The 16,807-nt window shown below is 37.8% G+C and overlaps 1 protein-coding gene across 1 annotated transcript in view; it reads left to right on the forward strand.

Annotated features, from left to right (window-relative positions):
• The window catches only part of CNTNAP2 (contactin associated protein 2), a 1,129,462-nt gene that overhangs the window by 284,400 nt on the left and 828,255 nt on the right, over positions 1-16,807 (forward strand). The window contains exon 2 of the mRNA XM_034062602.1: positions 15,508-15,618. Coding sequence (XP_033918493.1) covers positions 15,508-15,618 — 111 coding nt within the window. The remainder of the gene's footprint in view (positions 1-15,507; positions 15,619-16,807) is intronic.

Raw genomic sequence — 16,807 nt, forward strand, 5'->3', positions numbered from 1 at the left:
ATCACAGCAAGATTTACTTAAGTGTTTACTGAAAACTTGACTTTTCTGTATAAAAACAGAAATGAGAATGAAGGTTGCAAACACATGCTTATAATAATAAAAATCAGAATTCCAGGGTCCTATTTGGGGCCTTCCTTATATTTCTTCTCAATACTGTTTTACTTGTATACATACATGGGATGAAAAGCACTTATGTGTGTGTGCATGGGCTTCCAGTTTATATTGTCAGGCAAACTGAGGGATATGTGGATGCTCGAAAAGGCTCATTAATCAAACAGATGTAGTTTCAGTAATTATGAAATCTCCCTGTTAAAACAGAAGCAGTAAGTCATTAAAGTATCTTCTCCGGCGTTTTGGCTAAGATCAAGCATAGAATATCTTCTCATTAGGATAATGGAGTTCCATAAAATGCTACTCCATCATTCTCCATAAGGGAGCAAAATGGAACTTTTTGGTTAACTGCAGTCACTTTGTCATTCATTTTATCTTCCTCCAATCGTGTTCATTCATTTACAAGAGAAAATTAATTCTTCACACATTCAGCCTACTATCCTGGCAAACTGCACTGAACATAAAAGTTAAGTTTGTAAAGAAATTAAGGGTGGCTTAATGACATTAATACTGAGAATAAAATTTAGTGAAGTGAGAAGTATTTGTTGTTTTTTTTTTTCTTTAAATCAAGAATCTATTAACAAATGTAAATGCAGTTTGTTAAATTTAAGGGGAATTTATTGAGGAAAATGAAGTTAATGGCATAACTTAGTTTAACCTGTTTTTGCTTTTTCCTCCATTGTCTTGGATTTCATTTCAAGTGAATTGAAATTCCCTTTAATTTTTACTCATTATTTCCTAGGTGTTTTCAAGAGAAAATAATTTTTCTAGGAACTAAAGATCTTAATTATATGGAATTGATTGGACATATTCATCACTTATATGTTCAGATGTGGGATAGAGAAAAGAAGCTTGAAAGGCACCATTTTACATAGCATATGGTCTTTGAAATGATGGCAGATTTTCGTTATTCTGGCTGGATGTTGTTCATTCATATTTGGATGAAAGGATTGAACAGTTTTACTTTTTGCTTCAAGCTTTTCAGTAATCTTTACCCAGAGTAATTCTAGATAAGAAGTAGTGAAGTAATCTGTAAACTTCTGAGCACTCTCTCTGATGAAACAGTGTTTCACAAGAAGAAATACAGATATGTAACCCCTTTGTTATATAAACTACATGTCAAAAGAAAGCCAAAATACTATAGGAAACAAATGAGTTTTTAACAGTTGCTTGTGTTTCATCCAGATTCCACTGCCAGTCTTTACTGGCTGGGAAGTAGAACAGGCAAATATAATTAAATTCTACACAAAATACTAAGCTACAATTTCTTTTAAGGAGGCCCTGACTGCAGCCCTTTTTTGCACATCCACCCATAAGGCTGGCTGCCCCAGGGCAGGCAGCGGTCTTGTTGCAGTCTTACAGTGCTTGGTAGATGCCTCTGCCTGTCAGTTATCATAGAAGGCTTTGGGGTGGATGGGACCTTAATGCTCATGCAGTTCTAACCCCCTGCATTGGGCAGGGGCACCTTCCACTAGAGCAGGTTGCTCCAAGCCCCATCCAACCTGGCCTTGAACACTGCCAGGGATGGGACAGCCACAGCTTCTCTGGGCAACCTGTGCCAGCGCCTCAGCTCCTTCACAGGGAGGAATTTTTCTTTATGTCTAATCTCATCTCCCCTCTATCAGGTTAAAGCCATTCCCTTTTTGAAAGATGCTCTCCAGATTTCTTGTAGGTCCCCATTTAGGTATTGGAAGAATGGGGTCTGTGGGTGGCTTCTGCCTTCTCATGCTGCTCCAGTGTGGGTTCTCCAGAGGCTGCAGCTCTCTCATATCCACCTGCTTTGACAGGGGCTCTCGGGGCAATTCTCTGCCAGGGCAAGGGCAGGAGCCCCTACTTCCCATCCTGCTCGCCTTTCAGGGCTGGCAGAGCTTGTTCTCATCCTTTCTCTTCACCACTGGGCAGCCTTTTGCCAGCGTTTTGCTGGCCACAGAGCCAGCAGTCCCCTTGCCAAGACATGGGCAACTACAGCCAGTGCGACTGGGAAGGCCTGTGGGTGATAGAGCATTGCTGTATATATGTATGCATGCAGACTTTCATATGTATTAACAAGAGGCATCCTTTACTTTGGACATAATGGGAATTGGTGATCCAGACCAAGGTAGTAAACTGTAATGTTTGGAACTTAATATTCAGGTATCTGATTAAAATTGGGAGGCAATGGGCTGTAATTATAAGTCACTTTAATTTTTCAGAGATGCTGATTTAACTGTGCTGTTGTCCTCGGTTGACATGTTAAACATGTAGTATAACAAGGTTTTACCAAGCTTAATTACCAAGTACTCTTGGCCTTAAAAATGCCTCTGTAGTACCCATGCATGATAATGAGGGTACAATAATAGATGGTGCTATTGTCAACACCATTTGCATTTGATAATTAGGAAAAAACCAACAATTTATATTCAGAAAATGCTACATGAACAGCAGGGTAAGCTGGATGGCTAAGTCTGTTGTAAAACACATTGGCTTGGATTTCCATAGCACATGAAAATAAGGTAGTTCTGGTAATTTACATGAGCAAGAGAAACGGAGTGACATATCCTATCTAAAAATCTGTCTTACAAAACCTTTTATACAGCATCCTCCCAGCCCGCTTTTAGGACAATGAATTACATTGCTATTCTCTATATTGAGTGTTTCTAAATCAAGAGTTTCTGATAAGACTAAAAGGAAATGTGAAAAAGGAAAGGGATCTTGGGCTGCTGTAATGAAATTTGCTGTTATTTAAGAAGTTAAAGTCTTTGGGAGCATGTGGAGTTAGCTGGAGTTATTCTAACTAGCTTTTACAGTGAAAGGGAACAATGGTATTGTAACCCTCCACTTGATTAAGACCTTTTCGAATTGATTTTGATCGCCATTAAATACAGGATTGTGTTTTCTACTTGGTGTTTTCTTCTTCTCAATTTTTAACAGAAGTTTTCCTCATCACCCTAATGCACCCAACAGGCATGAGAAAGTCATAAGCTGTTCTAGTGTAGGTGGCAGAACTGGTTTGTTTGAGGCTGCTTAGTTCCTTCCAAATGCAGGTGAATTTTGCCTGGGGCAGTGCAAAGACTGAAGGTAGGAGTAGTGCAGCATCATCCTGCCATCTTTTCAGTCTCTACTTGTATGTCAAAACCATTAAGATCTGAATCGGCAACACTGATCAATGCTAGCACCTGATGTACTTTGACTTGCACTGTATAGTCTGGTCAGAAATGGTTTTTCAGTTAAGTAGCTCATTGCAAGTGTTGTTACAGTCTGTACAGGGGAATACAGACACATTTTTGCTTGGTGGGGGGAAGAAGCAACATTCATTTAGTTGTAATGTACTTGATGTACCAGAGAACAGGTCCCTGTAATACATCCGTGATATTCTTAGGAGAGAGAAGCCTTTCATCACAGTAGTAGTGCTTCAAGACAGGAAATACAGCTAAACTAAATGAGTGTGTAGCACTGTAGGAAACAAAATATGGGGCCTTCTATGGCTGTTTTGTGTATCTTGATGTTTTATTTAACATCTTGATATGCCCAGGTATTCTGTGAAATATCAGAGGACGTTGTTGTTCCTTTTTGGTTGGCTGGAATTCTGTTACCATGAAACAACCCAGACACCAGTGTACAATGATTGCTTGTCGTCTTTTTCTCTGTTATGTTGCCTTCAAGTTGAATGATAAAAATCATTCATGTGTGTTAGCCCTGTAACCACTTTTTCTTCCTTAAAAATAAAAGAGCAAATGCCAAATATTAAAAGCAACAAATTTTTAGTGACTTACTTTGTGAAATTCTACCTGCAGCTGAATTCCATGTGCCATTTACCAACTGGACAGGCAGGAAATATTAACTTAATTATAATTCTTTCTTGATCAAAACTGCACTATTACAAAATTCTGATATTTACTTTACTGTTCAAGTGCACAAAGCATGGTGCTTAATCACATTTAAAGTAGTTTGAATTCAGTGTTTTACTGTGCATAGCTTGTTACTGCTTCTTGTATTCACACTGTGGATTAGTTAAGGTTATTGCCTTGCTTTAGAATTTTATTCCCTTTTAAAAAGAACATAGAAGGACCTGCAACACTACAAATGTGTACCTCCTCACAGTAATGAAGAACTATCATAGACACACACTCACACACATCCATCCACCCTGGTTGCTGTCTCCAGTGAATGAAGAGCCAACAGGTATAGTCAGGACACACCACGATTAATGGAATTGAAAACTAGTTGGCAAATCAAAATCAAAGATTGCTCTTTAGAGTGATACTTCTGGCTTTAGCTATCCTCAGAAAAGAGTTGACCTGTCACTCATAGAACTGTTTTAAGATGCTTGCTAGAACTTTCTGATGAGATTAAATCACTTAGTTTAAACTTTAACTTTACTCCCAGGTCTTACTCCTTCTAGAATATTAGATTCCAAACAGACTGACGAGTTTGCTTGTGGTACTGGTTGCCCTGTGCGGAGTCAGCAATATTTGCATCTTTACAACTTGCAAGTTGATAATAAAGTTGTTCTGTTCAGCTTCAGATATAAAATATATGCAAATCTTGATCTGTTGTTGCCATAGAAGTATGACACTTCCTTTCAGTTATAGGGAAAGAAAGATTCCATCTTTAATTATGAAATGTAAGGCATTTTCATACTTTGGGAAATAAGGTGAAATGTATCCACAAGTTGTTTGTCCTGTGAAGCTACTGTCCTTAACTGACTTGTTCCTTGAGCTGTTTTTCCAGTGTGCCTAAGCATGCTGAACACTTACTGGAATCAACTTGCAGATTTCATACTGGCATATGAAAAGATTTGTTAGCCTGCTGTGATGTGCGTATTGTTTCTTCAGTTTCTACATTAGTGTAAGATATTTTAGTCTCTAGTGTTAAAGTTCACAGCCATGTTAGATGATTGGTTTGAATTTTTCAGCATGTGTAACAAGCACCTCTCAGGCTGGTTGTAACACAGCTTGCACTTTTCAGTCTGTAATACAGAGAAGTCCAAAAACCTAACCTAAGCTCACATTTCCTGTTATGCAGTGTTCCTCATCTGTTTTTTGTTGTAGTTTTCCTTTCCTGTTCACTGTTCTATTCATCAATCTTTGCATAAGATTTAGGCCCTAAAAAACCTGATAGGATATTAGCAAATTCGGGAAGCTTATCTTCTGGAAGTGTGTTTTCGGGAATTGGAATTACGACCAGCATTATCTTAAAAGTTTACTATGTGTATGCTAGATTAATGCAACACTAAGGAGGATGAAAAGTATTTCTTTTCACCTGTTAAAGTGTTTTTTTCAGGTGCATTTTTTTGATGCTTCTGATGAAATCAGTGTATTCTGACAGTTTAATTTATCTGATGGCTTGATGTTTTGGAAACATGGGAAAGAGGGCTAAGAGTTTGCAGAGCTAATCCTTCTGTGTTTCAGTGACAGGACTCAAGGAAACACATCTTTTATACTTAGTTGGAGGTGAGGGGGAAAAAAGCTTTGAGTAGAAGAGGAAGGAGAAACAAGGTTAGATCTTATCTTTTTCTCCCACCAAAGTGTCGGTATTAATACAGTTTAACTTGTAGATCATGCAACTCCTGGTTTTGTTTCTATCATCACTTCTAACAGTAGGCAACTGATAAACAGCCAACTAATAGCTTCTATTACAAACACGACATATCTGCTTTCTCCAAAGGGGAGCTGAAAGTAAACGGTAATGCACAAATATGGAATTAATAATGTCTTAAGGAAAAAACACAACTGAATTTAAGCTAAAGTGATGTTTGTGTTCTGCTCTGCAATTGAGGAAGAATTCTCTGCTGCATTTTGCATACCTTTTTAATTTCCATTTTTTCCTTATCTAACCAAATGTGGAATATGCTTTACATGCTTCATGATATTAAATATTCTGTCTGTCTGATAAGAACAGAGTTTCCTCCCTAGCCATTGTAGGGCAAGGGTAGTTTTCTAGTATAAAAAGCATTCAGATGGGAATCTGCAGCTTTTGCTCTGACTTAACTCCATTAGGAGATTTCTGTTGAGCATCTTAACCAGTCTACAAGTGTGTAGATAAAAATACTTAATTATCTCTTGTAAGTTTAACATCCTTCATGTTTTGAAAGTATTTTATATGCATATTGCTAGGTTCTATATACCAAGTTGAAATATCTTTTATCTGTGCTTGTGCTGTATTGTTTTGGCAGTTAATATGTGGCTTTCTGTGGCCATCCTGTTATATTCAAATGCCCAACAGTTTTAAATCCCTTGCTAGATGTTTGGATCTTGCTGAAATTAGGTTAAACCTGGAATAACAGCTCTGAATTTAGAAGACTTTTATGCTGATATAAAACTGCTCAAAGTAAAGGCACCATTAAAATAAGTGTGTGTTGTGAGGAAAAGATTCCATGTTCTCATTAAAGGTAAAAGCTTAATTGTAGACATGAGAACTCACTAACGTAATGATGAAAAGTTAAGCTGACTGGTAAAAATGTCATTCAGGAAAGTAGTTAATGCATTGGTGTCTTATGCCTGGGTCTTGAAAAACAAACAAATCAAACCAACAAACAACCAAACACAAACCCAGAGAAATCCCACACCAAACAAACAAAAGATACTTTTGATATAAGGTTGGCTGAGGAAGAACATAGGCTGGATAACTGACAAATGTATTTTAAGGTAAATGAGACTTGACAAGATAAATTGTGAACATTTTCAGTGTTCTTTCCTCCAGCCTTATGGGTTCCTCTGACCTCTACTCCAAAATTCCTTCTTTGACATGATTTAAGGCTTCTCCATCCTTAATTCAGCTGCCTACCAGTCTGTGAAAGATCAGACCTTACCTGCACAGGTACTGAAGAAGGAGCTTTGTTTGCTGTAACAGCCTGCAAAACATTTGTCTATTTCTAGGAGTGAAAAGGTGAAGTATAGTTACATGGCAGAAGATTAAAAACTGAAAAGGCATCTGAGGATTCGATATGCAAAAATATTCATGACCAGAGTTGGTAGTCAGTTATTGCTAGGAGCTAAGGGCAGTGTAATGAAATGCTAGGTGTACAGTCAGACCGGCTGACTTCCCACTAATCCAGATGCAATTGACCTGAGGTTTTGGTTAAAAAACCTGAGCAAACAGGATGGCAGGTTTCTCACACCCCTTCTCCAGCTACAGGGGGCAAAGTGGTTTGTAAATCTGTTCATAAGAGACAGGAGTGGGATGGCATGAATGCCTGCTGAATTCCCAGTGCTCTGGTGAATGCTCTGCAGAGTCTCAAGTAAACCAAAGGCAATCCAGATGTGGTTTTGGTTTAGGGGGATGGAAAAATTTCCCCTGTTCACTCCTCCAGAAAATAAAAGAACACCAAATGTAACCAACCCCGCAACACCTTTACTGTGTGTATGGCTTAAAGACAATAGAAAGGCTGTATTTGTTCTAAAGCCATTCAAAATTAAATGGTACTGAATAAGAAAAGACAAGTTTAAACTTAAGGACCCCTGTTCTTTCCAAATGTAAAATACTAAAGAAAAAAATGTTTTTTGGAATTCAGAATTTAAAGCTGACACTTTGAAGAAAAACTAAAATGTACAAATTTTGTGTGCAGTTTTCTGGTTTTCTTTATGAAGTGTTGAAATTTTGGTAAATTTGAATTTCAAGAGGCTGCTTTGTACACCTTTATACTTGTAGTAGATAAATCCCAATTTCTCTGGTTAATCTGTAGAGCATGGTAATTAATGATGCTGTTTGATGACACTGCAGCCAGAAATATCTTATAGTAGTCCTTTAATACATTGCATGATTGTGCTACTATTAGGATATTACTATTTCCAGTGTTGCTTAGGAGTGCTTACAAATATTTATTAATAAGAAGGCTTTCATATTTGTTAGTAATTTGGTGCTTGGATGGAAAAGGGTGCCAATATGTAGTAATCAAGAATGTGTGGACGTTGTCTTAAGAAGGCCTTTTGGCTACTCCTTCTTTCTTTCCTTATAGAAATCTATAGAAAGGCTTGAAATAAACCTCAGAAGAAGTAACCTTGAACAAAAAAGGTTGTGTGGAGACCACTAAATTCATGTAATTAATGATTTCACCTTGGAGGGTGAAAAATAGCTGCTCTGCTTTCTTCCTTTTCAGCAGCAGCCATCCTTTTAAGCAGTGTTATCTCTATTGGTGGTATGCAACTTGAAGTGGAATATGAAACATCCCAGGTGATCAGTATCAGCTGCTCTGATATTTTATATTAGAGCTGAGCTCCACAGATGCTTAAAGAAAGCTTCAGTTACGCTTGGACTCATTTTCTTGTGAATGTGAAGCTGGCTCCCTAGCAGCCTGTCAAGACAGTCATGTGAAATGTCAGTCATCTGGGGATGCTGCAGCCTTCTGCAATATGGGAAGAGGACTATGCTCACAAGACCACTGTGAAAAATAACAGATCAAAGCAATGGAGGCCAGTCAAAATAACAAACAAGAAGCCAAGTGGTGCTTCTCTAATACTTGCATTGACTTTGACATACAAATGGAAACTGGAAAGTAACTTTTGTGTGTGTGGAGTATTAACCTGTTTGCACAGGTGGAGTGTGGACAGCTCTGTTGTGACTTAAGTTATTTGAAAAGTGTGTTGGTTTTTGTTACCTTTCTAATGGAAAAAGTACATTCTACTGGGACAGAAGAGGGTAAAGAAATGAAGCTTCCACTCTGCTGATCATCATTCCTATCTAGTTGGCTAAATGGTTCAAGAAACTTGCTGGGGAGTCAAGTTAACTTTTCAACTTAAGAAATAAACAATATTAATGATGATAATAATAATATAATAATAAATAAGAGTATATGGTGGATCTATTTAAATGTATTTCCCACAGCCAGGAGGAACCCAGCAGAACATATGTAATGTGTAAGGTGAAAGGGTTTGAACCACCCCAAATGTACCAAAGGCTGGGTATATTTGGTAAATAATACCTGACAGGCAGATACTTGCTTTTCCTGTAAGAGGTGGTCTTCCATAACAAGCTCTTCACTGATTTCTTGCTTACTTAAGAACTTGGAGCATGAGGTGTACCCTGCTTAGCATTTGCCAGCCATTACCATCAGTATTTATTTTTTCATCAGTGGCCCTTCACAGGACTAAGGAAAGGGCTTCTCCAGCACTGTTCCTGTCATACACAATGAGAGGTTTGGCTCGAGGTTTATTGTGAGCTTGTGAAACAGGTCCAAGGTTGATTTTCTTGTCATCATAAGAATTAAACCTGTGCTAATCTGTCCTCACTAATACCCGCTTCTACTTTGGTTGTTTCTAAATGTTTTTACAGGGGTTGCCTTTGACCATGAGTTGTTTTGTATTATCTCCTGCTTTTCCATTAGTACAGCTTTAAAAGCTCATTAGGAACAGTGCATAAAACTTATGCTTATTTATTCGTACTCTTGGGAGGGGGCACAGTCCTGTGAATTAAACACAGTGGATTCTAGCATTCGTTTTGGGATACAAAACCTGCCCATGCAATATGAAAAGTAAGGCTGTCCCAGCATACTAATATGCTGCAATCCACAACAGTCACATTAATATTCCTGATGGTCTCCTGTTGGAGGTATGCCAATTCCCACATGCATTTATCCACGTTCCAGAGTGCCCTTGCAATCTCATGACTGCTTTTCAGAAGTGCTTGGTGGCTTATTCCTTCTCCTCAGCACACTACAGAGAACTCACTCTACATACTCAAATGGGAGCAGAAAAATGTGTTCAGGATAACTAGCATTTAGCACACAGTATAAATTAAACCCAGATGATCTGATTCTCTCTCCCTTGCTCCCCATCATTTGCATTAGAATTCATATTCTAAAACAGGAGCCTTTTGCATTGCAAGATTAAAAGTTGCTCTAAACTTTTTTCCTTGTACTTGACAGACATTTAGGTATAATTAAATTGGTGATAGTTGAGATTTTGGGGTTTGTATTGCAGATATTCTTTTTGTACACTGAAAACATGTAAAACAGAAATGGTTGAGACTTTTTGGTCAGAAAGGCATGGCTTTGTGTATTTCTTGGCTGAGATTTATTCAAGTGCTTAATCAGATGGACTTTTCATATTCTGAGGGCAATTTATTGTGGCCATTTTGGACTCAGAGCACAGTATTGATATCACAGTCATTTTGCCTTTTTGCATCTAAGTTGATCAACTTTACGGTTCTTTTTTGACATACACATGGTACTTCTTTTAGTGAAGTTATTGGCAGCATGTTTATCATAGATCTAGTATCCTCCAGCAAAATAATGATCATGGATTCTGGTTTGGTAGGAAATGATGGCTAAAGGTTTTGAAGAAAGAGTGGGTGAGTTTGTGGATTTTGTGTTTGGTATTTTTTTTTCAAGGTCTCTCTGTTCCTCAGTGCACAGTGAACTGTAATGATGGCAAAGCCTTTGTTCTTCAAAAGCCGCCTTAATAAGGCACTGTCACTTATTTCTGATGAGTTCTACTTATCAGTATCCAAATGTTTTTCTTTCTTGTAAGCACTGTACACAGCTCTCTTTCTACTTTGCTGACAGAATCTTTGCAAGAGCTTCTGAGACATTTGCCGGTGCAGCTTCAGGTTATTAATAAAACCCACCTATGACTATAAATATATACTGTTCCTATTCCTTAACATTTCTAAAGGTGTAGTTGTTTGTATGCTTTTTAACCGGCTGCTAGATACTAATGGCAAGAAGATAATGATGAACTGCAGATAGTCTTTTTCATCTTCTCAGACTGCTTTGATATGTCAGTGACTTTACAGGTGACCTGTCTATTGATCAGGATGCTAAGCATTGGAACAGACTTCTCTGAAGTATTGAGTTTTTTTACTCTGTTTTGCCCACCAAAAAATCATTAAAGTCACTGGTATAGTGAGGAATAAGCTTTAACAATCTCTGGGGTTGATAAATCAAAGTTTGTGTGTGTATGGTCTGCTTTGTAATAAAATCGAGGTCTGGCCATCAAATTGTTTGGTCCCTGTTTTTCAAATAGTTCATGGACTAACCAGGTATGAACTAAAGCAATTGCAGGCAAAGTGGAATACAGTCTTTCAGTCTATCCAGTATGATGGGTAGGCTATAAACTGTAGAGTATACGTAGACTGTAGAGCAGGAAAGAACATGTATCCTTTCCTGGTTTTGTTGAGTGAGGGCCCCAGAACATATGAGAGGTTTCTGGTAGGGCAGAAGATCTATCTCATCTGGTTTCCAGTAGCCAGGTGCCTGAGAAAGCATGTAAGACCAGAGCAAGTGCATCGAAGTCTTTCTGTTCCATAGTCTAGAGGAATTTGAAGCTTGTGGATTGCTGAGGTTTTGCATTTGTATTTAAGGACATTAGGTGACCTTTCTTCCATTGATTTAATTATTTGCATATCAAGGAAACTTGTTTCTGATGGACATAAACTGTAATTTCACTATGAATAGGAAAGTTAGAGTAGTAAATGTCATCACACCTGTGACAAAGTTATCAGTGCTGTCTATCTGAACAGAAAAGAGTGGAGTGGAAGAGCTGTTTTGTTTTAGGAAGTTACCATTTAAATGGACCTAAGCTGGCTTGGATGTTAATATATCACTGAGATAAATGGGATGGAGGAGAGTTTATTTCTTTGCTGCCACAATGCTGGCAGGCCCCTGTGCCCTGTAATTGATTAACAGGGCACAGTGCATTGACTTATATGGGAAAAGCTATTATATCTCAGTAACAGGAAGGTATATATGATTCTGGTTTAGTAAGTAAAAAATTGGATTCTGCAGGAAATAACTAGAACTGCTGAAAGAACCAAAGGTTCCCAAGGATTTTTTTTAACTCTTAAATCTGTGGCATAACAGCATTTTATGTTATGAAGGAAGTTTAAATAGTGCAGTATATTTAGTGGAACTTTCATACACAGCTAGAAATATCAGCTTATGTAAGCAGACTTTTCTGTTCTATTGGACCCAAAGTCATGAGTTGTTGATGAGATTTAATATCTTTTCTAACAGCTATTCATTCAATGTATAATCCTGCCATGTAATTCATACACATCTATGGTGAATTTGCTGTATTTTGAAGCCTAAATGAGTGGGCAGATTGACAGGGTGTGTTTGTTTTTTAAACAGTAAGAAGCTTATTACTTGGGATCCCAAAACAGGTGTAAGAAGTGAATGCAGTTGTAAACTATGGGGAAGGAAGACTGTACTGATAAAGTTTGCTTTTTCAACTGCCACCACCCCTGACCCTAGTATTGGTGATTCCAGCCACACTGAGGAAGCAGGTGGCCAGGTTCAATACTTCAAAAGCAGATACACACCAAATGAAGCACACTGATGACTGACTGTAAGTTGTGGGATCACAGTGACAAACACAGTGCAGTACTCCATGTGGGATTTTAGTTTTAGTTTTTTGTCTGTGTCAAGCTTGTCTCTCTCATTTGTTTGAATCCAAGTTAAAGAAGCAGAGAAAAAAGGCAAGACCATACAGAGGGAGCATGATTTAGAAGCTAGTACTTTTCCCATGTAAGTTATCCCCATACTTCTTTTCGTCTGGCATCACCAATAGTAGCACCAATATAGTAGCTGTCAATATGTAAGGAGGAAGTTATCTCTATAGCTACTGGGGTTGCTACAAGAAGTTCTGATGAGCTTCTGTGATTTGGAAAGGCTTTTTCCAAAGCTCTTCTTGTTTCTGAACACATGTTTGTTGAAGAAATTAATCCCTTTTTAGAAGTGTTTTTGCTGTGAGTTATCACAGCTCTCTTGTTTCAAATTAGTTTTTGGAGTACAATGACCAATAGGCTGTCATTACATTCTGTAATTAATGGAATTGCATAAGTAACATACACTTTTGTAGCTAAACCTTTCTTCTGCTTATATTCTTCCATACAGATGGGGAGTTTTCTCCTCAGCCTCCAGTGTGAAAGTAAAGGTATGAGAAAACCATCTAACCCTGGTGATTTGCTTGGAAAAAATATACCACCCCCACCGCTCCCGTAAGCGGATCAGATATTCAAGCTTAGCTCTCATTATAAATGTGAATATAGTTCTCTTACCGTAAATACCACATAAGATAAGCATTGGAAAATACTAAGAGATTTCATTATGTATTCATAAAATATTTCTGCTTATGTGTAGTTCTATGTTTAAGTGTTTCATTTGCATTTTACCTAAGAACAGTATTAATGGCAAATTAATTCAGATCTCTAGCTAGCTAACACTAACAATGAAGAGGCAGTGAGAGCAGTTGAAAACCTCTTTATTTGAACCACTTAAAAATACTGTAGGTAAAGAAATAGTTGAGAAACTTTAACTCTGTGATTGTAGTATGAAGAAGGGCTACAAGAAATCTGGAGAGGGACTTCTTACAAATACTAAAAAGTCTATGTAGTGACATAGGACAAGGGGGAATGGCTTTAAGCTCAAAAGAAGGGAGATACAGATTAGACATTAGGAAGAAGTTCTTCCTTGTGAGGGTGCTGAGGCGCTGGCACAGGGTGCTCAGAGGAACTGTGGCTGCCCCATCCCTGGCAGTGTTCAAGACCAGGTTGGATGGGGCTTGGAGCAACCTGATCTAGTGGGAGGTGTTCCTGCCCAAGGCAGGGGGTTGGAACTGGATGAGCTTTAAGGTCCCTTTCAGCCCAAACCACCTCTGTTGTGAAGCTCCAACGTTGAACTGTGACTGAAATCATAGCAGCCTAGCACCCAGGTAAGCCTTTGCTCTGTGCTGTGCCCCTGCTGCCAGGGTTTATTCCTGTACATCCCTAGTGTGCTGTGTTAGATGGTGTGATGTGAGCTTCAGGCATGGGGCCTCTGTGGCTGCAGGTTTTTTTACCATGTGTGGTCACAGCCAAAGCAGGGAAAGGAGAGAGGAGGGGAATTGATCCTTTCATTTTGTGGTATAAACTATAATGCTTACAACCATTTATCTTCCCTTGTCAAAATTCCATCATTAAATAGTGTGGTTGTGAACTTTAAAGTCATTGAATTGTCCTTTAATTCAGTGCAAAGCAATTGTCCTTTCCTCTTGCCCGTGCTTTTATGCTGGTGTGAATTTTGTTTTCTCCCTTAACAAACTCTTGGAGATTTGCGAAGGAAACTGACTTATTTAGTTAAATGTCAAAGTACTGACTCATGAGCAAATGTTCTCCTGTATTTCATTGCTTCAGTTTCTATTGCTGTGAAAATAATTTTATTTTTCATTATACGAGACTGGAAATGTTAGGGGACTTGCGTTATAAATTACGTGGTTTGCTCACAAGCTTGTTTTTTTTCCCATTGAGGTTCTTCTTTTCATGGTAGGATTAATTCAGTCTCTGGATGATCCAGTCTGACCAATCACTGTTTCCTAGTAGTACCAAAACTATATGGTGTGGCTGAGCAGCAAAATATCCTACCAAACAGGGGTGATATAATGCTTTCTAGATATATAAATTGAGGTGTTTCTGCTCGCAGCAGTGCCTGTGTTGCAGTGTGTGTGTGTGTGTGTGTGTTCAAAAGGATGAAGGGATGAATCAAGACATCTGGTGTAGATTATGAAGTTTTTTAAGCTGTACCTGAAATGTAGATGATTATTGTAACATACACATTTTATTCATCTGTTGAAGGAACTGAGGAAAAAGTAGAGCAAAGGGCAGTGTATTACCTGGGCGTTTGAAAAATCAAAACACAGTTCTTTTTGTTCCAATTTATATAACTTCATACAACAGTGGATTTATTTTAAACTTTTCCATTAGAAGGGCAAAGATTCTGATTTTGGTTTTTGTTTTTTTTTCCATGTCAGATGCTAATACAAAGTCTGATTTATACTGGGTAAAATAGAAGTGCTCATGGATTCTAGAGATTACATTTAAAAAGCACCCAACCAAAACAACAACAAAAACACCAAAATAATTTCTATTTTGTTAATTTCTAAAGTAAATCTGTAATATGTGATAATTCATAGGCATTTATTAATGAACCCTAATTGGTTTCCTTTTTTAAGGTATCAGTTTATCAGTACTTTAGTTATAGTACTGAGAGGTTTTATCTTAGCTACTTCTTACAAAGCTTTCATGATAATACTTTTCATTAGAACTGAGTTTTCATGTTGTATAAGCCATTCCAGATGTGTTAGGGCCAACTTTCTTGTTCAGTTGTAGTATCTACAAGGAGTGTGTTGGCATATAGTTAGATGTCACCATTAGCTAATTCTGTCCTTTATTTTCCCATGTTGAGGGATGTGTGTATGTGTTTGTGGGTTTGCGGTGTTTTTTTTCCTTTTGCTTGTCAGTGTGGGTTTGGGGTTTGGGAATTTCTGTTGCTTGGTTTGTGGTTGGGTTTTTTTAACTGAAGTATTGGATTGTAGCCTGATGCATTTCATGTGTAAAAAATAACAAGGTTACGTTATAACCCAGCAGAAAAATCAAAGGCACATTGCCGCTTAATATGTATGAATTATTAACAGCATAAAGTGAATCTCTGTTCTTGTGTTTCAGAGAAGTGTGATGAGCCCTTGGTCTCAGCATTACCCCACTCGTCCTTCAGCAGTTCATCATCTATGACAAGCAGCTATGTACCTGGGTATGCCAAGTTAAACAAGAGAGGAGGTAAGGGGTGGTCTCTATGTTAACATTCAGATATTGAAAAAGCAACAAATAATACTTTTAATGCAAAAATACTTTTATCTAAAATATTCTTGCTTATGTTTGTTTTAACAAAGTCTTTGTTGTCTGACAGCTGTTCAGTGTATGTGACAGTAATAGCACTCTCTTGCACTGCATGGAGGAATGCACCACTAATAACATACAGCATCATGGGCGTGTCGATGGACTCACACAATACAGTTGTACAATTGACTTCAGTTAAAAAGGCGTATCTGTGCTCAGTGGGTAAATGGACATTTGCAAGGTCATGGTTGTTGGAGCAAACCTGAAATGCTTTGATGCACTTTGTTGATTTAACTTGTTTCCTGCATTAGCACTGACTGCTGTCGTTCAATACAAAGCCACTTCAGTTTTGGTCGTTGGAGGAATAGGTGTGTAACTTCAGTCTACCTGGTCTGATTATATCCTAGGGCTAGGCAAATTTATGTCACAGTCTGAAAACAAGTCTTCATCTTCACCCATAGGAATTTTGATAGCTTTCCTTGATATTTCTAAATGTCTATAGATACCATTTTGATATACATCTCTAAATAATTTTGCAGGAATTATACATTTAAACGTGAAACTTGAAATTAATAAAATTACTATTCTGAATACTATTGATTTATATTTTTTTTCTAAGTAGTATCAATCTGGAAGTCCTGAAATTGAGAATTTCAGTAATTCTTATGAATCAGTACAAAAATTTTATTTTCTACCCAAAATACATGTCAATGGTATAATGAAATGACTTTAAGAACATAGGATTGAGAAACACTTTTGCTGTATGGATGAAAAAGAAAGAGCAAGTGACTGTAGTCATGATCTTCTAAATCCTGAAGATCTAGGCACAACAGCAGACTTGTAGAAGGTTGGTTTACTGGTAGTGCTGCTTTTATTTGTCCTGCAGAATATCTACTACAGAAATATACCAGAATTGATATACCAATAATCCCTAGCTCATGCCATCACAAAACTAAGTTAAATGTAAAGCAGATTAGGCTGCGTTAACTGGATATTAGAGAGTTGCTATTACAACTACACAAGCTGAAGAAACTGAAGACAAGCTTAGAGAAAATATGACTCACAAGTTCTGGTGCTGCAGTCCTGCAGATGTTTATGGAAAGCCTGTCAGGAGCATTGGCAATTTCTT

This window comes from Melopsittacus undulatus, chromosome 1 (genome assembly GCF_012275295.1).
Source record: "Melopsittacus undulatus isolate bMelUnd1 chromosome 1, bMelUnd1.mat.Z, whole genome shotgun sequence".
NCBI lineage: Eukaryota > Metazoa > Chordata > Aves > Psittaciformes > Psittaculidae > Melopsittacus > Melopsittacus undulatus.